This window comes from Dasypus novemcinctus, chromosome 16 (genome assembly GCF_030445035.2).
Source record: "Dasypus novemcinctus isolate mDasNov1 chromosome 16, mDasNov1.1.hap2, whole genome shotgun sequence".
In the NCBI taxonomy this organism is placed as follows: Eukaryota; Metazoa; Chordata; class Mammalia; order Cingulata; family Dasypodidae; genus Dasypus; species Dasypus novemcinctus.
This window is the reverse complement of record NC_080688.1, coordinates 12,553,814-12,580,517: the sequence shown is the minus strand read 5'-3', so window position 1 is coordinate 12,580,517 and position 26,704 is coordinate 12,553,814. Positions and strand designations below refer to the sequence as shown.

General features: G+C 35.4%; 1 protein-coding gene across 2 annotated transcripts in view; it reads right to left on the bottom strand.

The window, feature by feature from the left end:
• LOC131273641 (butyrophilin subfamily 1 member A1-like) overlaps positions 1-26,704 on the bottom strand; it is a 45,041-nt gene that overhangs the window by 12,740 nt on the left and 5,597 nt on the right. For both annotated transcript variants that reach the window (XM_058277250.1, XM_058277249.2), the window contains exons 3-6: positions 15,212-15,493; positions 7,438-7,551; positions 2,515-2,535; positions 853-873 (exon numbers count right to left, since the gene is read on the bottom strand). In XM_058277250.1, the coding sequence (XP_058133233.1) occupies positions 853-873; positions 2,515-2,535; positions 7,438-7,551; positions 15,212-15,493 (438 nt within the window). The remainder of the gene's footprint in view (positions 1-852; positions 874-2,514; positions 2,536-7,437; positions 7,552-15,211; positions 15,494-26,704) is intronic.

Below are 26,704 nucleotides of genomic sequence, written 5' to 3'. Positions count from 1 at the left end.
AACTATTTATGGGAATCACTATGATTTCTATTTCTATTTCAATTTCTTAATCAAAGTATTCAAAAAATGTCATTTCACTTAGAGGGATCCCTGGTCTCTGCTACGTTATCACATCTATGATTTCAATTTGTAACCAAAGATTAATTGCATACAGTTTTTTGAATCCTGGAAAATTGCATGACATTTTTCTAGTTTTGGTATGCTCCGGAAAGCATTAACATTGTACGCTTTCTATCCATCTAGGAATATACATACACTCTAAAATCTAATATTTAAATTCTTAATATTTTAAAATCACTAAATGTATTGCAGTGGTCCTTGGACCACATTTTGTCATCAATGTTAACAGTATAAACCGCCAAGGGAATTTGTAAGAATTACAAATTCTTGGTCCCAAACTCAAACATACTGAATAAAAATTTAGTAGTAAACCTTTGGGTTTTAACATGTTCTCAAAGTGATTTTTTTTTTGAAGTGATTCTAATGAATGTTGAAGTGGGAGAACCACTTATCTAGATTTCCATTAGGAATAATTCAATGAAGAGTGTGACACAATTTTTCTGCCTTAAATATCTTAAATTGTTCAAATACAGCTACAGCTCAATGACGTTTATGGAACCATGCACACTGTATTTTATACTGAGCTTAATACTCTACTGAACTTTAATTAAGCTTTCACCTAAATGCTCTATTTTAATGCGGATAAGTGGAGTTCCCTAGGAATGTTCCAAGCACATAGAGTTCCAATTATTTTTTCTGCTGGGCTCCATGTTGCTCATGCTCTCCTGCTTCTGTGACCTTATCTCTAAAAAGTAGACTGTGGTTCTCTGTGTTAGAAATAAACCAACTCACCATACTGCCTTTCCAGTGAACCTAAAACAAACACAGAAAAAGGGATACATTATTAAGACTTAGGTATGGATGAGTGGCCTTTCAGGTCACAAGAATTTACTCTGCAGACTGCATTGGAAAGAGTCAGGTTCCTGGATGGCTACATTCTGTTCACTGGAGATGCAATCAAGAGTTTAAACTCCTGTAAGCATCTTCTCAACCCAGATACAATAAAAAATGGAAAATAATGTAAGTTAAAACTAAAAAACTTTAAGCTTCAAAACCATAGTCCAGAAATGATCCACTAAATGGTTATCTTTGCCTTCAAGCCTCATTAGAGAAATACAGTTGAGAAATGTCAATTTCCACAGAGTATGTTCAACGTGCATCTAATTAAATATCTTTAACAGTTAGTTTGTATTCAGATGAAACAATTTTTTTTTCACTCAATAGATAGATGACATTATCTTTTGACAAATCTCAAATTTCACTATGGTTTCATCATACATTTCCACAAGAATTGACACTAAATTTTAGAGGGTATGTTAGAGTGTGAATAAAGGATTTACACTTATCAAATACAGTACAAAGTGTAAAACAAACAAACAAACAAAAAACATTTAGATTCAAGTTCTTGATTGAGAGACTTCTATATGTTGACCATTATGCATTATGCTTATGTATTGCATGGTGGAATTGGATTACTGCTTCTTTAAAAGTAGATATATATCCATATACATATATTTACTCCTAAAGAAGAGCTTCATTCAATAAAATTGTTTTACTGTTGTTGATCCAATGACTGACTCTTAGTTTACAAAATGCCCTCTCCTTTTTAAGTTTTTAACATTTTATGGCAATCAATATACTTTTCATTTTTATTTCATTTTTTCAATCAAACCAACAGAAAATGTCATTTCCATTGGAGGGATCCTTGGTCTATGCTAAGTTATCACATATATGATGTCAATTTGTAACCAAAGCCTCAATGTATCTAGTTTTTTGCATCCTGGAAAATTGTGTAACATTTTTCTGCATTTGCTATGCTCCAGCAGGAATCAGACCACTTCTATTTCTATCCATTTAGCAATATACATAAACTATAAACTTTATTACTTAAGTTCTTAATATTTCTCAACCATCAAATGAATTGCAGTGTTCCTTGGACCTACATTTTCAGCATGAGTGTCAGCAGGGAATTTGTGAGAATTACAACTCTTGGTTCCCTGTGAAGACCTACTGAATCATGATTTGGCCCCAAACATTTGGGCTTTTATACCTCCTCTAAGTGATTCTGGTGCATGTTCAACTTTGGGAACCACTAATCTAGATGTGCATTAAGAATAATTTAATGTACATTTTCACATGTTTGTGTGTTTGCTTGTTTGTTTTTGCCATAGATATCTGAGAATGATCATACACAGCTAGAGCTCAGTGATGCTGGTAGGAAAGTGGCACACAATGTTATATACTGAGCTGAATACTTTACTACACTTTACTTAAGCTTGCTCCTAATCTCTCTTTTTTAATATGGATAATTGGAGTTCTGTAGGGACTTTCCAAGCATGTACAGTTTCAATTATTTTTTCTGCTAGAATTATTTTGGCATGCTCTCCCGCATCTGTGACCTTAGTTTGTAAATGGTAGACTGGGGTTCTCTGAGATAGAAATAAACCAACTCACCATTCTGCAGCTTGAGTGCATCTAAAACAAACATAGAAATAGAGATACATTATTTAGACCAAGGAATGCATGAGTGGCCTTGCAGCTCACAAAGAGTTACTCTATAGATGGCATTTGAAAGAGACAGGTTGCCTGGATGGCTACATTCTGTTCATTAGAAATGCTACAAGGATTTACATACATTTTCACATATTCCCATCCAAGAGAAAATAAAATATAGATAATAATGTAAGTTAAACTAAAAATATTAAGCTCCATAAAGATAATCTAAAAACGATCCAATAAATGGTTATCTTCACCTAAGTCATGAGTACAGGAGAATATAATTGTAAAATGTCACGTTCCTTAGAGTATATCCATCATGCGTCTAATGAAATATCCCTAAGTGACAGTTTATTTTCAGGTAAAAGAAGATTTTTTTCGTTTACTCAAGAGTCAAATGACATTGTATTTTTACAAATATCAAATTTTCATTATGCTTTTATCTTATAATTCTATAAGAATTAGCACTAATTTTTAGAGGGTGTGGTATAATATGAATGAAGGGTTTACACTTATCAGATACATTACAAAGTATAAAACAAACTAACAAAAAAATCCAGGTCATTTAGGTGCAAGATCATGATTGAGCCACTCAGCGTTATGACAGTGCCTTGCCAGGTGGAATCTGACTAATGGTTCTTTAAAAGTAGATACATATCCATATATATACTTACTCTTAAAGAAAAGTTTCATTTAATAAATTTGGCTAACTGATGTTGATTCCATGACTGACTCTTAGTTTACATGTTCTTGAATGTTTAATAATGTACATACCAATAATTATCTATGGTATACTTAATAATGTATGTTTATAACGAATGCACCATACTCATGTGGGATGTTACTTTTAGACTAGAATAGGGACATATTAGATTCCCTTATATTTTCTATATGAATTTTTTATAAACATAAGATTCTAGGGAATAATGAATAAGTAAGACACTGGGGGAACATAAATAAGGAATTTTCTGCATACATAAAAGATAACAGATCTTACAGTGATGAAAGTCACAAAATCAAATAAGATTTTTTAAATTATTGAAATTTAATTTAATATAACTTTATTATTGTTTCTTTTGACTTTATTTTGGATTGCAGAAGGGTTCTAACTGTGGCAGGGGATGATTATTGTTGCAGAGCATCAGTGGTGGAGGGATGTTTGGGGAGCGGTACACCTGGGGTATGCCTGTTTGTAATATGATATGTTCTAGTGTTCTTGAGGCTTTTTCTTGGTGGGTGGGTTGAAGGCAATAACTGACTGAATATGGAATTTCCATCCAGTGGGGTCCTGCTACAATCTCTAATAGAGTGGCAAGAATCTGTAGTGTAATGGACAGTGCCTAACAAAGGAGGACAGACCAATACGCCAGACCCTTGATATGGATACATGCACATATGAACCTGGAACTTGTGAAATGGTAGCATAGTGTACTAATATATATTGGCTAAGAGTTACCTCCTGAAAGTCTCTTTTTTGCTCAAATGTGACCTTTCTCTAAGCCAAAATAACATAAATTCACTTTGTTACCCTGGGTGTGGGTCATGACTCCCAGTGATAAGCCTCCCTGGCACTGAAGGATAATCACCAAGCACCAACTAGCAATGGGTTAGGAAAAAGAACTAGTCGAAAGGGGGGAATTATTAAATGCAAATTCATTTTTATGGGTATGAGATTTCAAGGAGAGTCAGAAGGTCATTCCAGAGGTTATGCTTATGTACATCTCAGGACCATCTCGCCAACTACTACAGTAAACAATGCTTTAAGCAAGGTTGCTCCTGAGGGTTCTAAAGACATCTGTACACTATAGGTAGGGCAGACAACTCCATGCAATCAACACCCCATTGGTGGACCTTACCTTGGAATATTATAATAATGTATGTCCTCAAGGAATTAGAGTTAGACTCATTTATAATTTCCTGCACATGGTTCTTCTGCCCCTTTTATTTGAACTTAGAATTGGCACTCTACCCATTAAACATATGTCCCAGAGACTTAGTTATTCAGTCTGTTCATATGCCAGTGGAGACCTAAATCTCAACAGAGTTGCAGATAAACCTACACTCCAGTTCATCAAACTTAATCAGGGCACCTAACAAAAGACTGATGATGGACTGTGACCATCCCATAAGGCGAAGTGTATCTGCAACCACAAGCCAGAAAGTTCCATCCATTTTCTCCATGGGCTCTAAGTGCACTCTGAATCAGAAGTAAAGTGGACATCAGCCTCCCCAAACCATCAAGATTAAGGAATGAGCATACATAAGATGGGAATCCATATATGGTCTAAAGTAGTCTTATTATTATTCTATTAAATTAATGAAGAACTTGTAACATTGATATAAAGAGTGTGGTCACCAGAGGTTCTGAGATGCAGGAGAGGGAAGAATAGGTGTAACATGGGCCATTTTTGGGGTGTTGGAATTGTTCTGCATGATATTGCTATGATGGATACAAGCCACTATACATTCTGTCAAAACCTATAAAATGTGCTGTGCAAAGTATAAACCATAATGTAAACTATAAACTATGATTAGAATTAATGCTTCAATATTTGTTCAATTTTAACAAATGCACTACACTAATGACAGATGATGTTAATGGGGGAAAGTTGTGAAAAGGAGGAGCTACAGTATATGGGAAACACTTATATTTTCAATGTAACATTTATGTAATATAAAGTTTCTTTAAAAATTAAAAAAATAGATACATAAGTTTGTCATCTACTATAAAGTATAAAAGCTCTTTGATAAATCAATCTAGTAACCTATTATGTGTGTTTTCATGTTTATTTGCTTCATTTATAAAAATGAACACATGGAAACAAATCAATTAGTTTCAAAGGAAAGAATATTCAAAGAGTATTCAAGTATTTTGCCTGTATATTTCTAAACATTTGCTCATAAATATATGTGCATATATGTGAAGTATTTTCAAAGTGTTGAAACAATTCAACTTTTCAGTCAGTGCTGGCTAATATATTTGTGACAAAATAATATGAAATGGAATGTGCAAATAAGTTGTTAATTTAATTGATTATTTGGCATGGATGATGGGAGGTGAAATTAGCTTGGACAATTTTCTAAAAATTAAATCTTTTGTCAAATTTTTTCAAACAATCTCCACTCTTACCCTTATATGCTACCATTCTTGCCTTTTTATGCTACTATTCCTTGTTCTATCAACCAAACCTTTTTTTCTGCACTAAATCAAAATTTAAAAAAATTGTACATAAAACATCTGTCATCACAATAGTCATTTTTTAATTTGAATTGATTAAATTATGTCTATCAACCATTTTGAGGTTTGAGATTTGAACTGTAGAATAATTTATTGGACTCATTTACTATCAGTTTTTCAAAGATTGACAGTTAAAGAGAGTAGCACTTTAGCGCAATGGTAATCACCTCTTCCCATTTTGAATTTCTTCATCTTGGATTATTGACATCAGCTCTATCAGAATGAGGTCATGATCAAGATACTGGAAACTGTATAACTCATGTAGACAGTAGATGGTAAATGCAAATCTAAAAATATGCCACTCAGGAATAGATACAAAGGGGTAGCTGTAGCATTGATATTAACATTTTGTTTGGAAATAAGTTGTCCAAAGGGCTCCCAATTCACATTAAAAAGTGAGGAACAAAAAGTCAAGGGTTATGAGTATCAAGCTCTGTCTGGCATAAAGTAATTGAAGTAGGGAATTTTCTAATCCTTATTTTCTGAGGAAGTGCTTTCTCCTGGAAGAGCAAGGTGCATAGGCAGTTCTTACCTGTGTGAAAATTTTATTTACAAAAAAATTCTTTAAAAACTTTAGATTACATAAATGTTACATAAAAATAGGGATTCCCGTATGACCCAACCCCTCCCCCTCCCACACTTTCCCAAATTAACAGCATCTTTCATTATTGTGGTAAATTTTTACAAATGATGGACACAATGAAGCATTGCAACTAACTGTGGATTAAAGTTTACAGAATAGTTTGCATTCTGTCCTGTGCAATTTTGTAAGTTATGGCAAAATATTTAATGGCAACATTCATTGCAGTGTCATGCAGGAAAGTACCAAGATTCCAAAAATGCCACCATATTACATCTATTCTTCCCTCTTCCTTCCCTCGGAATCACCAGTGGTCACTACCTCCACATCAATCTTAAAAGTTCTTCCATTGCTAGAATAACAATAAGCTTATAGTAGAATAATAGTAAGTCTACATTAGTGCATTCTAACTCATGCTCACCAAATAATGCTTTGATTCTGATCCAGTCTTCCCCTTTACCCTGGCCCCACAATAGAGATCACTTGCATTCTGATAAGAGGAAAATATATCCTGATTGTAAACCAGGATTACAGTAAAGAAGAAATGTTACAGAACATTTGATCATCTCTGGGAGAGAAGGAAGGAAGGAAGGAAGGAAGGAAGGAAGGAAGGAAGGAAGGAAGGAAGGAAGGAAGGAAGGAAGGAAGGAAGGAAGGAAGGGAGGGAGAGAGGGAGGGAGGGAGGGAGGGAGGGAGGAAAGATGGGAGGGAGGGAGGAAAGATGAAAGGAAATAGGAAGGAAGGAAGGAAAGAAGGAAGGAAGGAAGGAAGGAAGGAAGGAAGGAAGGAAGGAAGGAAGGAGATCCTAGACCCACAAATTTTAGTGTCAGTTCTCAAATGAATGAAGCTGTTATGTTCTTTCTTGATGAGGTAGTTGACCTTGATCAGGCAACATTTATCATTTGACAATGCAGATTCACATCTATGCAGGTGGAATATTTTTCCTCTTGAATCATTTTCTTCTTAATTTCAATTTCTAATGAGATCTTACATTTCACATCTGATTTTATTGAATGAAGTTATCCTCTGATTCCCTCACAAATGACGATAGACCCATATTTACCTTTTGATTTTCTAGCACGCATTAGTAGAACACAGATGATCCCAATGATGATCAGGAGAACCACAATCACAGGTACTACCACGGGCCAGGGTGAGACCCTGGGGAACAAGGCATCTGAAAAAGGGATTGCATACTATGAAATTAAGTTTGACACAAAGTGACTTATCTGTTAATGATGAATCCTCAGATGCTCTCTCCTATCTGATATTTTTAGGAGGACAGAGATTCTAAATCTCACTCAGAGGGCTCTGCAATGATAAGGAATTCAAATTCAAAAATCTTGTAAAAGTTCTTGTTTTCCTGCTTCTTCCCAATTTCCAGAAACCCAGGAAGCTCACTTTAAAAATTCTGAAAATTTTAAACATTCTAAACATATAAATGTAATGTATCAGACACCCAGTCCCCACAATCCAGATTTCACATACACTAACTTATTAATTTTGTAAAATTCAATTTTTTCATGTTAAAATTCTAAAAAATCAATTAAGTTTCTCCGCCCATAAAGTTTTCTTTCTTCATCTAGGGTATTCCTAAACTGTCATTGACTGGTTTCCTTTCTATCTATTTATTTTCTAAATATTTTTGAATTTGAGCTGATATGCAGATGACTGAGAATTGATGAGTAGTATATAAGAATAAATGGGGAATTATGAAGATTTTGTGTGATTAAGTCAAACAGGTTTTAACTCCGGGGCCCAGGGACAGAAGTTTAGCTTACTTAGACCCTTCTGAGAATTGCAACTGACCGTTAGAAACTTCCAAATGTAGTAACAACATGGTGTCAATATTATTCATTTATAATGTTAGTTCAAAAGAGGTGCCAAGGACACACTTGTTCAAGGATTAACTTCATTAAAAATTTCAAAAGATGATTGTGAATACATAAACTAATTGTTAATTAATTGTGAATTTGTTTCAGATTATATAAATATGAAGAAATATTCTTTTATTTTATATTTCATTTCCTACATTCTATTTTCAAGAGCTGTCTCTTAACATGACTTGAAGGAATTGATTTTTCCTTCCTCATTCCCAACTCAACATCCTGTCTTAAATATCATGAGAATACTCTGGGTATTTCCCTCCCTCTTACTTTGTTTTACTAAGTATACTTAAAAAAATATATATCTTTATGTATCTGACATCTGCTTTCTATTCTTCAAATTAAAAATATAATTTTCTCTTTTTAATTACCTTAATTAAGTTTACTTTACAATGTTGAAGCATATAAGAAGTGACATTTTACTGTTTGAAAAAAAATCATGCAAATGTTCCATCAATTTTTTTAAATTAATTTTTGACTAAGTATTTTGCTAAGTTGTGGATATTAAAAGAGGTAAGATATAGTGTCCTCAGAATGCTTATGCTCTAGCTAGAGAGATATAAAAACATGTCTTCAAAATAATAAAAGGGTAATGAAAGGGAACTTACATATTAGGTCAGAGATGACTTTCCAGGAAGGGAGATATCTGGTCTAGGTCTTTAATGACCAATGGAAAAGACTTACTACAGGAAAATAAGGGACTGTGACAGTCAATCATAAACTATATGGGGCATCAGGTGGTTAACTGTCTAGGGAGATTGTTATGGGTTTAGAGGAAGGAGGAAGAGAACGAAAAGAGAGGCCACGTATGAGGCTAGAGAGATAAGGAAGAGAAAATGAGGAGAAGCCTTACTGACAGGGTACAAAGCTTCCCTCTTAAGGAAAACAATAAGGTAAAGTTGCAGGGTGTATTTGGGTGCAGTTTTATTTCTGTGAACAATTATTTTGGGTATGTGTAGAGGGTAGATTGGGGTGTCTGAAGTTTTCTTTGCCTTTGACATGATTTATCAATTAATCCTCATATAAAATTGAGGTAGACACTATTCATATTCCTATATAATATATTGGGATTTGGCATGGGAAAGTCAGTACTTGGCCCAGGTCACAGAATTAGTAAGTTGTGATGCCAGGACTCAAATTGAAATGGACAGATGGGAGAATAAATTTGACATTGTTATGAATGGTTTCCTTAGGTACTGGAATTAGGGGAAATTTAGAGAGGACTGAATGATTCCTCAAAGAACTGCATTACTCTTTGAGTGATTTAGCACAGAAATGCATTTTTATTATATTTAAATAATGGCATTTATTTGACACATGGAGTAAACAAAAGAGGACAAAGATTTTTTGATGGCTAGATTAATGAGTCAAGTCAGCCAGGCAATGGTGCCCAGTAGTCTACTCAAGCATGCACTAGGCTAGTTACAGTACAAGGGTATTTCATGGACTTTAATGATCAGTGAGTTGATTGCGTAGATGCCTGATTACCTCTACAATCAACTAAGGAGAGTGTCTTCAACCATGAATGACATCTCACTCAGTCAGTTCAAGTCCTTAAAAGCAGAATGGATTTCACCATTCAGAGGGACAATTCTTACCTCTATTTCAGAAAGCCAATGTCTCCTGGAAACTTACCAAAGACCTTCATTGGAGGCCCCAGTTTGCAATCTGCCCTGCAGAATTTGGACTTTTGCATTCCACAGTCACATGAAACAATTCTATAAAATCTCATACTATTTCTGGATATATCCTATTGGTTCTATTTCCCTAGAGAACCCTAATTAATATATTTTGGAACTGGGAGTGGTTCCTAAGAAATAAAATCTTAAAAATGTGATTTTTGAATTGGTACTTAGAGTTTTGCAATAGGCGCTCAACTCTGATTAGATTTGGGCACTGATTCCTTTCCAATAATCAAAGGATTCTGAGAGTACATGTTTTGAGTTGGCAATTGAGCAAGACAAAATATCACCATTGGATATGAATACTTCCATGCTTATAAGAAGCAAGTATCCAAATGGGAGTGTTTTTAATACTCGAACAGAGATTTGCGGAGTTAAAAGATACAATGATGTTGGCAGGCTGTACCTTGGAAACAATTACAAAAGAAAGAATGAAATAAAGCCTTAAAATATGAAACTTAAATGCAGCATGAATGATGTGAAAGTTTCTGTGTGTGCTCTGAAAAAAAAACTGTTTTGTGCAGCTTCAGATTTAAGATCTCTGAAAATCAGACTAAGAGTATCACTATACAAACAGCAGAGTTACAATGGTGTAATTTCCAAGACTATTTTATGAATCCCTAAATAAGAAAGATGATATTTGTAAGCTAATCTATTGCTCTGGGTGTGATACCATCTGATTGCATTAGATTCAGCTGAAGTGTCACTGATTATCTGTTAACATTGTCTTTGATTTGACAGCATCTGTAAGTTTTGACTCAGATTGAGTCCCCACCCCCACTGTGGGCCAGTATAAATGGACATTCACTCAAGAATATGTGTTGGAAGAGAAATTTCTGTCATTTTTCATCCTGGAACCCTGGAGAGAAATGAACAATTCACTGGATACTTTGCAGCTAACATTGGGAAGAGAACAGGACAGCTGAAAAGGCCCAGTAAGTAATGAGCCTCATGCCAGCAGAGAGAGGAAGGTCTGAAAAGCAAGTTCTATGCCAGCCTGCAGCTGAGAGAGATGAAAACCAGAGTCAATGACTGATCCTTCATAGAGATCAGTGACAATCTTGCTTCAATACATGCCAAATGACTTTGGTGAGAAAATAACCTTGAGCTGGACTCTTGAGGGTCTTAAAACTATAAGTTCTTACCACGAATAAATATCTTTTATAAAAAGCCTACAGATTTACAGTACTTTTCATCAGCACCCATTTGGCAAATAAATGCAAATAGAAACTAAAATCTCAACCATGTAGGGTGCCTGCTGTTAAACTGAGGGCATTGATTTGGAAAGAAGTTGAACCCTGAGGATAGGGATGGAGACATATGGATTTATGATGTTGGTGGGGACATTGAAACCCTAATTTATACTGAGACTTTGACAGACAAGCCTGTAATTGTCTGGTTTGGTGATCATGAAATGTGAAGCTTGTATCACCCAGCCTCCTGCCTGCTATGGAGCCCAGACTCCCTCCCTTCCTGAAGCACATATCAGCCAAACTAAAGCTTGCAGTGTACAGGATCCAGTCTACCACAGGGAATATGGACTTCCTCCCTGCCCAGAGGTTGGTACCAGTCAAACTCCAGCCTGGACTGAGGAGTTTGCCATGCAACCCTTGCCTGAAGAGATTAATCCTGCTTCGCCAGAAAAACATATGCAAAGGAATGTCCTGAAGTCAGTTTTGCTTGTAAAAGTGCCTAATAATTCTCCTAACCACCAGCATGACCTCTCTTCTCTTCAAGAATTCTTACTTGACTAAGTCACAACATGCCCTCAAAGGTGAAATACAGAGTGTGACCCATGAAGAAGTATATTATACTCTAAAACAACTGTATGTGTTTTCTAATGTACATAGATAGAAATTAGGAAAATATGTGTGCCAATAGCTATTAAGGTTGTGGAATAATGGTAGAAAGATTATATAGATCAGGCTTGATTTATCAATATGGACCCACTAAACAGGTATTCTGGATTCATTGTTGTAGCATAAGGTGTTAGAAAGGTCTCAAATAGTTTGCTCAGGTGACTTTCTGAAATATGGGCCTAAAGATGACCTAGAATGTCTGAAGTCAAGATGCTCGAGTTACCCTGGTGTACTGTAGATGAGGGGATCCAAAAGTTTAGAAGATTGGAATGCTAGAATGGGTTCACCATTTGAGAACTGTCCACCCACCACAGGACACAGGCCAAAGGACACTCCTTTGACCAGGACAGTGAGGAATAAATTTGTAAGATGTACCCCATCTTCTCTGTTGAGCTCTGTGGATGCTCTTCTCTGTAGTCCAGATATTATTTTTCAAACTGCTGTCATGAAACTCAAATCTTTAAATACTATGTGGATGATTGGGTCTCAGGCTCATAATAGTCAAGTAGTAGCCTTAATCAACAAAGATGATTGTGGCTACAACAATGAAAGGCAGACTCAAAGCAGCAATCAAGAATCTGAGGGAAACAGATGTTGCTCAAGCAGGGGAATGCCTGCTTCCCACATGGGAGGGCCTGGGTTTGGTTCCCACTGCATACTAAAAAATGAACAACAACCAAAACAATACACAAGTAACAAATGAGAAAAAAACCTCTAGGGAGCAAATGTGACTCAGTGATTGAATGCTGGCTTCCTACCTAAGAGGCCATGGATTCAATCCCCTATCCTGTTACATAAAAAGAGAGAGAGAGAGAAAAGTCTGAGTGTCATAGAGCTATGGTGTTGGTTGATAGATCAGTGGACACTTAGAATTAAAAAAAATAATCAGATGATAACTCCAATTGCAGCTGTTGTCCCAGATGTGGTATCATTGAGCATTCCACACATCCCTTGGTAACTGGTATGTAGCTATTTATCTGGCAAATGTTTTTTTCTATATCCTTTCAAAAGTGAAGGGTAATGTGTCGGATCTTCCCCTCCTATGACCAAAAAAGAGATACAATGCTTAGTTGGCCTCTTTGTATTTTGGAGACAGTACATTCATCATTTGGGTGTGCTTCTCCAGCTGGTTTACCTGCTGACCAGAAGTTGTACTATAGTTGACTGGGGACTGCATAAAGAGGAGGCTCTGTGGCAGGTCCAGGCTACTGTGCAAGCTGCACTGCCACTTAGGCTATATGATCCAGTACACCCAATGATGCTTAAAATGTCAGTGTCAAATAAAAATGCTATTTCATGTCTTTGTCAAGTCCCTACAGAAGAAACACAACACTGATCTTTTTGGTTTCCTCTGCAGATAACTATTCTCCTTTTGAGCAAAATCTTTTGGTCTCCTACTCCGACATAGTAGAGACTGAATGCTAAACCATGAATGACCAAGTTACCTTGAAACCTGAGTTCCCTATCTTGAGCTGGGTATTGTATGATCCATAAATCCATAAAGTTGGGTGTACACAGCAGCACTCCATCATAAAGTGGAAGTGGTATATACAAAATTGGGCTAGAGTGGATGCTAAAGGAACAAGTAAGTTACATGAGGAATTGGGCTAAATGTCCATGGGTAACACTCCCACCACATTACCTTTTCTTTCCCAGCCCAGAGTGGCATTCCATGTAGCATTGCTTCTTTATAAGGAACATACTTCACAGCAAATGATGTGTAGGAATGGGCACATTTTCATGGAGTTCACTGTTTTTACCATGTTCCCCATCATCCTGAAGCAGATGGACTAATAGAACAGTGAAATGGCCTTTTAAAGAGATAGTCATGGTGCCAACCAGGTGGTAATACCTTGCAAGGCTGAAGCAATGTACTCCAAGAAGGTATGTATGCTCAGTTTTAGTGAGCACTTTATGATAAAATTTCTCCCATAGCTCGATAAGGCTCAGGGCCCAGGAATCTAGTAGTGGAAATGAATGTGGTACCACTCACTATTACACCTAGGGATCCCTAAGAAAATATTTACTCTTATCCTTGCAACCTTAACCCATGCTGTTATACAGGTCTTAGTTCCCAAAGGAGGTGTGCTTCCACCAGGGAGCAGAACAATGATTCCATTGAAACTGGAAGTTAAGACTGTCACCTGGCCACTCAGGGTTCATCATGGCCCAGAATCAACAGGCAAGTAGGAAATTACCCTGATGAATTCCAAATGGATGAACAAGAACATCCTTCTAGGTCTATTGCTTATAGATTTTTGCCACTTATACCTTTTTGATCATCAACTATTTATCATAATGCTGAATGTGCTGATTTGAGAATTATTTTGGATGCCAAAAAATCATGTTCTTAACAAACCCATTCCTCTGCATGTGAACCTATTGTACACTGGATCTTTTGGTTAGCTCTTTTTTAATTAGAACATGTCATCTAAAGCATTTGATTATATTGTGGGACAATGAGTGGATCTTAATCCTCTTAAGGAGAATAGAGATCCACCATTTACCTTAAAATGCTAGAGAAGACTTTGGTATCACCTGCAGCAACAGAAAGACAGAGAAACTCAGAGCTTAAGGGAGAAAGGGAGAGAGGTTGGAATCAGCAGAGCAGTCCAAAGTTGAATTAAAAGGCCTGCAAGGACAGAGGAGACATAAGCCACTGAGTCTCATTACACATAGCAGATCTCAGAGAGAAATGGAGCCTGGAGGAGAAAGCAGAAAGAGATGAGCAGAGTCATGATTTTGCCTTCCATGTTGCAGGAGTCCAATATCACCAGCAGTCAGCCTTTGGTAAGGCAGTGTGATGGTTGGGCTATTGTGTCAATTCATCTAGGTAATTGGGCCCAGTTGTTTTGTCAAGCAAGCAATGGACTAAATGTAACACAAGGGCATTTGTGAACTTTAGTCACCATTGACTTTACTGCAGTGGTAAATCATAGATAGCTGATTACAATTACATCAATCAGGGAGATTGCCATCAGCAATGAGTGATGCTTAATCCAATCAGTTGAATGCCTTAAAAGGGGAAGTGATTCCAGCACTGAGTGAGAATTTCCCAGCTCATCTTTGGACAGCCAACATCTCCCAGAACTCATCAAGAACCTTCATTGGACTTTCATTGCAGCCCTTGGTTGTGGCTTACATGCAGAACCTGGACTTTTCATCCCCATGGCTGCATGAGAGACTCTCATAGAATCACACACTATTGACAGATTCTTGTTGATTCTGTTTCTCTAGAGAACCATAATACAGGCAGCATCTCTAATAATACCTTGATTTGGACATTTTCACAGTCTCAGAAGTGTAAGATTTTAACATGGTAAATTCTAATGATAAATGCTAACCCATTTCTGGTATTTTGCATTGACAGCCTGTAATAAACTGAAACAAGGATCTTGAAGAGAACCGACCTGTAACAGAAATGTGCACTTCCTTTTCCACACTGAGAACTGGGTTCCTTATGTAACAGGCCACATTTCTTTCTGAACTTTCATCCAGTATGATAGATGACTCCACATGAAACAGCCCACTTCTTTCTGGTGTCTTTTTCTCAGAGGCTGGTGAAAAATGCTGTCCTTGCAGATCCCTCCACTGTACCTCAGGCTCTGGGTACCATCCTGTGGATGTGCAGGTCAGTTTAAGACCTTTGGTTTCACCATGGTCAATGTGAATATGAGGGGCTGTGCCTGATTCTGGGAAAAGAGAGGGAGAGAAAGTACAATTTTCAAGTGTTTTATTACATTTCACATAAGTCAGTGATCTTGTACTTTTTAATGAAACTCCATGAATACCAACTCTCTTATTTGTGAATATAGAAATTTTAAAAAAATTACTGACCTCAAAGGAATTTAGGGTGGTGGAAATTAAAACTAAAAAGACAAATCATATATCAGCATGTAAAAAAGAAAAAGTACCCAAGTACTAAGCAAGTCCATATCAATTGTTTTCCTTTTCTTCCCAACTCTTTGACAAGTTACTCATAATTTTATCTGAAGATTCCCTAAGTTGTGTAACTGAACACTCAATCCAGTTGCAGCCTATGACCTTGAAAGCATACATCAGTTCGTTTTTCTGAGGTAGGTTGCAATGTGTCCCTGTAATTTCCATTGGCCCTTTCTTCTAAAACAGTTGTTTTCAGTACAATTTCCTGTTATTTGGACTTCTCTATCAACGTGGTCTAGTGGAGCAGTCACTAACTATATTTGACTGTTGAGCTCTTGAAATGTGGCTAGTGCAACTAAGGAGTTCAATCTAAATTTTAATTGCTTTAGTTTTAATTAAGAAGCAATATGTAGCTAAGGATACACATATCTAGCTATCTCTCTTGGTCATGTGAATGGGAATGATGTTTTCACTTTCTAGATTTTATCCTTAAATGGAAAGAAGCATGCTTTCCTCACCATTCTTTCAATTTAAACAGGGCTGGAGCACAGGTTTCTCAGAGAGTTGTCTTTAAAATGAAGATGAAAGAGGGTTTGTGGTAAAATAATGGAGTACTAAGTTTTCAGACACAATCCTTCAACCCAAACAATTATTAAGCAGGTAGGAAATGTCTGAAACAACTATTTTGAAACTCCAGAGGCCAGTAGTCCACTGTCAGCATCCCAGGAAGAGTGGTAGGAAGAGGCTGATGAATTACACTAAAGAATAATAGATTTGTCTCTCTGCAAAGAAGCTGCCAGCCTTGATCTCCCACTCTTAAGAGGACACACTGTGGTCCAGACCCTGGCTAGTTGCTGGTGACAAAAAGGTAAATAAAAATCCTCTTTCCCCAGAACTGCGTGGGTATGACTGATCACTGATCCTGGTTTTGATTACTGAATTATGATCACTGGAGGCCTATATCTGAAGGCATATATTGTTTCAACCAGTTTGGACAAAGGCAGTGGCAGCCATTGTTTCACTTCTGAATAGGGATTGGAGAATGAAAGACACTATGATTTGCTTGGCAGGCCAGGACAATTCTGTTTTGGGAAGCCCTTCTCAGTACCCTTCCCTGGCAATTTGAAGCCAGTCTGTCATCCCTGATTCTGTCCCTGGTCCTTTCTTTCCAGGTATTCAAAACGCCCTCTCCTGTGCCCATTCCCCCAGAATTTGCCCTCCATCCAAAAACAGCTTGAGACAAGGAAGAGTATAAAAATCTATAAATGTGGAGACTCTGGGAAAAAGGCCTGCTGGCTTCAAACACTCAGGAGATGGATTATGGTTCACTGGGAAACAGAGAGAACAACAAGAGTTCTCTAAATAGTGGAACTCCAAAACACCTAATGTATAAAAGCCCAGGAGAAGACAGAAGCCCATAAAGACAGGGAAAGCACTACACACCACATTTGCCTTGGGCAGACCTTCATGAAAGGAGGGATGAAGCTCAAGAAGATCTCTGTTTTAGTATGAACTGCTTACAAACCCAAGAGTCAGACATCTTATGGAATAAATTCCAGAATGAAAATTTTAAGATCTTAAAATGTTCAGTGTGTGGAATCAGAGTAAAAGACCAAGAAACAGGAGATTAAGGCCCATCCAAAGGAAAAGGATGAAAATCCAGAAAATGCCCATGGAGATTAGAATGTGGACATGCTGAAGAAAGCCCTTTAAAAATTATCCCAAATATATGCAAGGAGATGAAGGAAATTATATAGAGAATAAAAAGATACCATGAAAATACGAGAATATTAGTAAAGAGCTAGAAATTTTTAAAATGAATAAAACAGAAATATAAAAGTTTAAGACAAATTTGACTGGATTGGAAAATTCCAGAAAGGGTTTCAAGAGTAGACTGAAGCTGGCATAAGAATTTAGCAGAGAACTGTAGACAAGACATATGAAATGATTCAGGCTGAGGATAGAGAGTAAGTAGAAATATTGAAAGTGAAAAGAACCTAAGAAACATCTGGGTCACTACTTGGTACACTGATATACATTGCTGGAGTATTAGAAGAAAAAGAAAGAGAGATAAGGGGCTGCCCTGGTTTGAATCTCCAGAAGCCAGAAGTCCACTGTCAGCATCCCAGGAATTACACTATTATTCTTTAGTGTAATTCATCAGCCTCTTGACCCCAGAAAATTATATTCTTAATCTAACCCATTCCTGTTCAGACAAATCTATTTCATGTGGCATCTTTCAGTTAGATTAAGTCAAGAGAGTACTTTATTAAATCACTTTTGATTAGTTTGCTTTTGTTTAAGCCCTTGATTAGATTGCACAGACCAGGTTAAGTCCTAATCATTTTAATGCAGTCTTATATTAATGGAACACAGAGAAAGAGAGCTACCTCTTTACCCTGCCAAGTGAGAGAGGACTTCAGGATCACTGAAAGCCACAGAAAGAGAGAAAAACCCCAAGATGCTGAAAGAGAGAGGCCAGAGAGAAGAATCACAGAAGCAGCAGGAACCTGAAACAATAAGGCCTAAGGAAACAGGAGCCATATGCCTAAACAACCACAGCTTAGTTCAAAGAGAAGTGAGCATGGAGAAGAAGGAAGAGTCTGGCCACCATTTTGTCTTGCCACTTGGAAGCAGTCCACAATCTACCAGCAGTCAACTTTTAAGTGAGAAAGCATCTCTGATGATTCCTTGATATGGACATTTTCATAGCCTCTGAACTGTGAGATTTTACTTAATACATTCCCATTTTAAAAGCTAAGCCATTTCTGGTATTTTTGTGTTTGTGTGTTCAAAATCTTTAACAAACTAAAAAAGGGACTTGGAGGAAAATTCAGAGAAACAATGGTAGAGAACTTCTGACCATATCAAAAGACTTAATTATGTACATCCAAGAAGCCCAGAGAACACCAAACATGATAAAAATGAAGAAAAATACATCCTGTCATATGTTAATCACATTATCAAATTCAAAGGACAAGTAGATAGTTCTGAAAGCTGAAAGAGAAAAAAATGTTACATAAAAGGGACTTCCAATTAGATTGAGTGCTGATTTCTTATTGTAAACCATGGAGGCAAGAAGGCAGTGTATTCAACTATTTTATGTGCTGAAAGAATTCAACAAACAGCCAAGAATTTTATACCAGTGCAACTTTCTTTCAAAAATAAGGCAGAAATTAAGATATCTAAGATATGGAAAAACTGAGGGAATACATGACAACTAAATCTGCCCTAAAAGAAATTTTAAAGGGAACTCTTCTGACTGAAAGGAAAGTACTCAAGAGAGAGGTTCAAAACAACATAAAGAAATAAAGATCTGAGGTAATATTAACTATTATGGTAATTATATGTACCAGGATTATTGTAAAATATTTTTGGATGTAACCCCACTTATAATTTTTTAAAGGTGGTAATATGCAAATACATTAAATGTTAAGAAAATCTGTGCTTTGGACACAAAATTTACAAAGTTACAAGTGGTAACAAGTTCAGAAAATTGACAGAGTACAAAGGAGCACAGTTGAAGTATATGTGCAAGTTATTGATGTAAAGTTGCTATCAAAAATATGATTGCTCTAAATTTAAGATGACAATTTTATCCCCATGGCAACACAAATAAAATATATTAAACATATAATCATACAGAGATGAGAAGGCACTCTATATAGTACAGCACAAAAATTCAAATATAAAAATAGGCCTCAATGATAGTGAGGGACAAAATTTTATAAGACTTACAAAGCCTAAATTAAAAAATGAAAGAATAAAAAAGCCCTGTGTTATCAGCAGTGAGTTTAAATGTAAATGGGTTAAACACAGCAGTCAAATGGTGGAGATATGTAGAATGGATAAAAAAAGCATCACCTGACTATATGCTGTCTGAAAAATTCTCACCTTATAGTAAAAATATGATTAGGCTGTGGGTGAAAGGTGAGGAATAATATACCATGCAAATAGTAATCAAATGAGTAATCTAATACTGTAATTAGTAATCTAATCTAATATAGAATAAAATAGACTTTACATCAAAAACAGTCAGAGTAAACAAGAGTTATTGTATAATGTTGAATGGCAGAATACAACAGGAAGATGTAACAAATATTAATATATATGCACCTAATAGAATAGCCCCAAAATTTGTGAAGAAAAGATGGATGGATTTGAGGGAAAATTTGATGACTATATATTAAAATTAGGAGACTTTAATACACAACTCACAGTAATGGATAAAACACCAAGTCAGAAGATCAATAAAGAAGTACAAGACTGAATGAAACTCCAGAACAACTAGATCTACAAGACAGATATGCAATACTTTGCTGAACAAAAACAGAAAAAAATAACTTTCTTCTCAAGTTCACAAGGATCATTCTTCAGTGTGAATAATATGTTGGGTCACAAAATAAACATCATTAGATTAAAAAATGTTGAAATTACCCAATGTTTAATGCTTGATCTCAATGGAATTATGGTAGAAATAAATAACAGTGGATAAAATGGAACTTCACACATGTGGAAATTTACAAAATAAAAATACTCTTAAACAATTGAGGGTTAAAGAGAAAATAAGAAGCAAAATCAGGAAATATCTTGAGTTGAATTAAAATAAAACTACAACATATCCAAACTTATGAAATGAACTGAAGGTGGTGATGAGAAGGAAATTTATAGCTCTACATGCATTTCAATAAAAAAAAGAAACAACTGCAATCAGAGACATAACCTCAACACTGGAAGAATGAGAAAAAGAAGAGAAGACAAAGTCCAAATCAAGTAGAAAGAGGGAAATAAAATTTGGCAAAAAGATAAATGACATAGAAAAAAAAATCTACAAAATCAAAGTTTCTTCTTTGAAGAAATCATTAAAATTAGCAAGACTAATAAAGAAAAAAAGAGATAGGTTTATATAATTGAAATCAGAAATTAAAATAGGGACATTACTTCTGGCCATGCTGAAATAAAAAGTCCTATGAAAGGTTACTATGAACACAGTATGCCAATAAATTAGATACTGGATGAAATGGACACATTCTTAGATACCAACTACCTTTATGGACTCAAGAAAAAAATAGATCTCAACAAACCAAGTAATAATGAATATATCTCCCAATCTAAAGAAATCCAGGACCAGATGGCTACACAGGGGAATGCTTCCAAGCATTCCACAAATATTACTCCAATTCTTCTCAAAATCTTTCAAGAAATTAAAGAGGAGGGAACACTCTCAAATTCATTCTGTGAGGTCAACATCACCCACATAACAAAGTCCAGATAAAGATACCATAAGAAAAGAAAGCTACAGGCCAATATATCTTATGCATAAGGATGAAAAAATTCACAACAAAATAAAAGAATACTGAATCCAACAGCACATTAAAGGAATTAGTCACCATGATTGAGTGGAATAAAATGGTGCTATGCAAGTTTGGCTCTTAATCAGAAAATCAGCTAATGTAATATACTACATTAATATAATGAAAAAATCATATTAATAAATATAAGGTATTTGACAAAATTTCACTACCTTCATGATTGAAAGACTTAGAACATTATGGATAGAAGGAAATATACTCAACATGATATAGAGCATATATGAAAAGCCCACAGCTAACATCCCATTTAATGGTGAAAGACTGAAATCTTTCCCTCTGGGATCAGGAACAGGATAGGATGCCCACTGTCACTACTGTTATTCAAAATTCTACTAGATTTTTCTACAAAGCAGAAAAAGAAAGAAAAATCATCCAATAGTACGCAAAGCAATTTATTGATTCAATGTAATTCCAATTAAATTCCACCAGCCTACTTTTCAAACATATATTAATAAAAAACAAACATCACATTTCAGAATATGGTTTTGAAAGTGGTGAGATGATGCATGGGAAAAAATTAATCTATTATATACTTCTTTGGGCTATGAATGTATTCTTGTTGTCACAGGTATGTTTTCTTGGTAGATAGAAGCCCACATAGTAGTTAAAATGGAGGAATAAAATATGGATTAGAGTGAACTTACTGGTATTCTACTATAGAATTATTGTGACTCTAGCAATGGAAGAAATTATATCATTGATGTGGAGACAGTGGCCATGAGAGTTGCTGAAGGCAAGGAGAGAGGGAAAAAGAGGTGTGACATCGGGGCATTTCCAGGACTTTGAGTTGTCCTCAAATGATATTGCAGGGACAGATGCAGGACATTATATATCTTGCCACAACCCACTGAATGGATTGGGAGAGTGTAAACTACAGCATAACCTATAATCCATGCTGTGTAGCAGTGCTCCAAAATGTAATCATGAAATACAATGAAAGTACCATACTAATGAAAGAAGTTGTTGACATGGGAGGAGTGGAGTTGTGGGGAGTGGGGTATATGGGAACCTCATATTTTTTGATGTAACATTTTTGTGATCTATGTATCTTTAAAAAATAATTTAAAAATGAGAAAAAAAATTCACCTTTGTGAAGTGCTTCTACATACTCAAGTAAAAATGCAAAAATCTCTGAAAAAAATAATCTATGTCTAAGAAAGGAAAACTGGACAATATACCAAGCCCTCAAATTTAATGCTTGTACTTATGAACCTGTTCCTATACAAAATGAAAATTAGCCTAATTATAAATAATTCCTAAGAGTAATCTCCTGAATATCTCCTTGTTACTCTAATAGGGGATCTCTATAATGCTAACTCAGCAAATCAGCTCACTATAATTCCCCCAATGTGGGACATGCCTCCCTGGGAGGAACCTCCATGATAATTAGGATTTCTACAAAACTCTAACCAGCAATGCATTTGGCAAAAAGATTTTGATCAAAATGGGAGTCCATAAATAAGAGTTTTCATTGTTAAGAGCTTTCATTCTGGAGGTTAAACTTGTATAGATCTCAGACAGATTTCACTAACTTCCACAGGAAGCAAAGTCTCAAACAAGAATGCTCCCTAAGGCACTAGGCACATCCAGACATTAGAGGCAAGGAGCATAGTGCTTAACCATGAAATTGGCATCACTCGGGCAAATCTTATTTGGGAATACCTGATAAACATTTCCTCAATATAAAATAGTTATATTAATTTATAATTTCCCTGCCCATGAGTATTCTACTCTTTTAATTGAACCCATAATTTTCAATATACCCATTTAATATATCTCTCAGATACTTAAATATTTGGATTATTCATATGCCTGTTAAGTTCTGAATCTCAGCAGAATAGCAGCAATCTCCTACTTTACGGTTCTTTCGGCTTTCTCTGGACATCCAACAAAATGATGATGGGCAATTCCCATCCAAAAAAAAAATACAAGAAAAAAACAACAAACAAGAGGTATCTACAATTGCAAGGAAAACAAATCTATTTATCCAATGATAACTAATTCCCCTCTCAGTCTGAAGCAATCAGAGCAGATATTCTAAATCCTTTAAGAGTGAGTAATGGATAAACATAAGGGGAAGAACATAACCATTGATCAAAAGAGGTGGATTGCTATTGTAATTATTATGTTAGTGAAAGAATTTGTAACATTGATATAAAGATAGTGGTTGCCAGGGCTTCTGAAGAGAAGTGGAAGAATGACTAGGTGGAATACAGTCATTTTTGGGGCAGGAAAATTGTTTTGTATGATATTGCAATGACAGACACATGGCATTATACATTTTTCAAGCCTGTAATATTGTATAGACAAAGTGTAAATGTTATTGTAAACTATAGACTTTGGTTAGTCCTAATGCTTCAAAGTTGGTTCATCAAGTATAATAAATGTACCACACTAATACATGGTATTAATTTAAGAAGAAGCTATATGTGTCTGTGTGAGTGTGTATGTATGTGTGTGTGTGAGTTCTATGGAAATTCCCTGTACCCCTGTTTCAATATTTATAAATTTAAAACTTCTCTAAAAATAAATGTATTATTACAAAAAGTTATATGGAAAGGTAAGAGGCCTTGAAAAGCAAAAGCTACCTCAAAAAATAATAAAATTGTAAAGTAGGAGGACTCACAGTTCCCAACCTTAAAACTAATTCCTAAGCCACAGTGATTTAAGCACTGGCAGAAGGACAGCTATACAGTGCAGCAGTATATAATGGAATTGAAGTTTATAAATCAACCCTCACATCTATTGACAATTTAAGTCTGGAAAAGTGGCAAAGACCACTCAGAAGGGAAAGAATATCCTCTTGAAAATGGTGTGGAGTATATGGGGACCTCTTATATTTTTTAATGTAAAAAAAAATGAAGAAACCTTTATATGAGATAAAATATACTCTTCAATAAATGCAATCTTAAGTTCTTGGAAAAAAAAAGATGCTGAAAATGGGATCTCCTTTTCTAAATGTAGAATGAGGAGTTCTACCTCATACCTTAAAAAAGCAGAATATCAAAATGAATCAAAGACCTAAACATAAGGATTAGAACTATCAAAATCCAAAAGAAAACAGAAAGAACTACCTTCGGAGTCATGTGTTAGACAATAGTTTCTTAGTCTTTGCTCCCAAAATAAAAGCAACAATAGCAAAGAGGAGGTAAATGAGACCTCATCAAAATGAAAGTAAAATGACATCTTGCAAAATGGGAGAAAATATTAAGAAACCACATATCTGATAAACGTTTATCATCCACAATATATAAAGAAATCCTTCAACTTAATGATGAAAAGACAAATAACCCAAATTTTAAAAATGGACAAAAGATATGAACAGACATCTCTCTGAAGTTTAGAAAGTACATGAAAAGACGCTCAGCACCTTTAGCCATCAGGTAAATGCAAACCAAAACCATAATATGATACAATTTTACACCCACTAAAATGGCTACTATTAAAAAATGGAAAACTACAAAGGTTGGAGAGGATGTGGAGAAATAAGCTAGTGGGAATGTAAAATGGTGCAACCTTTGAAATATAGTTTGTCAGTTACCCAGAAAGCCAAATATGGAATTACCATAAGACCCAGTAATCCCACTATTAGCTATATACCTGACAGAATTGAAACCAGGAATTAGAAAAGATATCTGCACACTGAAGTTCATGGTGGTGTAAATAAATAATGCAAATAAATCGATAAGTGTAAATGAATTGATAATAAATATAATGTGGTACATAAATACAGTGGAATACTATCCAGCTCTAAAATGGAATGAAATACTGATACATTCTACAACATAAATGAAACTTGAAGACATAATGTTGAGATAAATAAGCCAGTCATAAAAGAACAAATATTCTGTGATCTCATAGATTTGAAACAAATAGAACAAAGTCATGGAGTCTGATTCTAGAATATAGATTTCTAGAGAATGGAGTGGGGGTACAGAATGAGAAGTTAATATATAAAATGAACAAGATTCCTACCTGGAATGATGGAAATCTTTTGGTAATTAATGATGGAAAGTGTAGCACAACATTATGAACATAGTTAACAGCCCTGAAATATAGATCTGAATAAGAAAATAAAAGGGCATCTTAGATGGCATATCCAATAACAGAAAAATAATCCCTAAAATTCCATGGAACTATGCTACACAGTAATTCCTAAGATAAACCACAGACTTTAGTTAATAGTAAAAGTTTTAAAATGTGCAATCATCAATTATAATAGATATTACACACCAACCCAAATTGTAGTTTATGGGAATCCTTTATTTTATGCATGATTTTTCTGTGAAACCATTACTTATCTAATGAAGGGAAAATACATTTTAAAAAGTGAAGATGTAGTGTATAATGTGGGAATGTGAGAAATTCAAGATGAAAGGAATGTATTAACTTCACACTTTAGTCTTGATCTCCACCCTGAATCACCCATGACAGAGGAACTATCATTTAAGACAGTGTTTTGCTTTTAAATGTTTATCATTGCAGACTTATCTCAATCAAAATAATCTATAACAAAAACAAACAAACAAATAGGAAACCATTTTCTGGGATTGAACTAACTCTCATTATGATTCATCCAATGAAGGAAAATTATCTGATATTATCTGATGTACAAGATGATCAGATCTTGTACAACAACAATGATGTTACCATTGAATCTGATTACCTAGAAAGCATACTGGTGACCTCAAGCACTGAAATATAATATAGTGTTACATATTAAATAGCTAGGTGCTTTAAACAGTGTATTTTCATGGTTATGAGGATAATCTCTAGAGTCAAATGGTAGGTTTTGTATGTATTAACACTTAGTAACTGTTCAATAAAAGACTCTCAAGGGCTTTAATTTCTTTTCTGTAAAAGGAGGAAAGTAACAGAATCATCTCATGAGATTGGTGTAAGGATTAACTGAACTAATCCATATAAAGTGTTCAGTGGTTTCTAATATGTAAGAGTTAATAGGTTAAGAGTGCAAAGAAAAGACAGTATTCATTTGCCCCTTGGGCTTTTTTAATTTGAAGGGTTGCCCCAAAATATCTCATCTACTCTGCATACATACTGACACTTGAAAGAAATAAAGAATTGTGGGAAAATATTTAAAGTTAACAGGACTTTCAGAAACATGAAACATTTTCCATTAATGTATCAACTTGTCTGGTAAAAGATTAAAGTTAACCTTTGAGTCTTGCCACTCTATGTACCTTATTAAATATATGGACTAAGGGTGAGCATAACATTTAGTCATTACCAATTTATTATAGCATCAATTTGAAAGAAGGGAGGACATATTTATGGGAAAGTGTCTGTCTTAGATTCCCAAAGGGCTAATGATGAAAAGTAGAATAAACGGCCTGTCTTTTATAAAGGGAATTTATCTGAGATAAAAGGTAACAGTTCTAAGGCAGTGAAATTCCCATATCAAGATACCATGAGAGATACTTTTGCACCAAAGTCAGCTGTTGGTTATCCTGGTGTCTTGCTCCATGGCAAAGATGGCCACCAATCTTTGTCAAGGTCTCTTCCTTCCCCTCCAGAATCTACCATCCACAGGAGTTCAGTGTGAGCTTCTCTCTTTCTAGCCTCCTCTCTCAGTCTCTAGGGGCTTCTTTGTTTTCCTATTGTCTTCTCTCACAAATGGCAGGATCCATT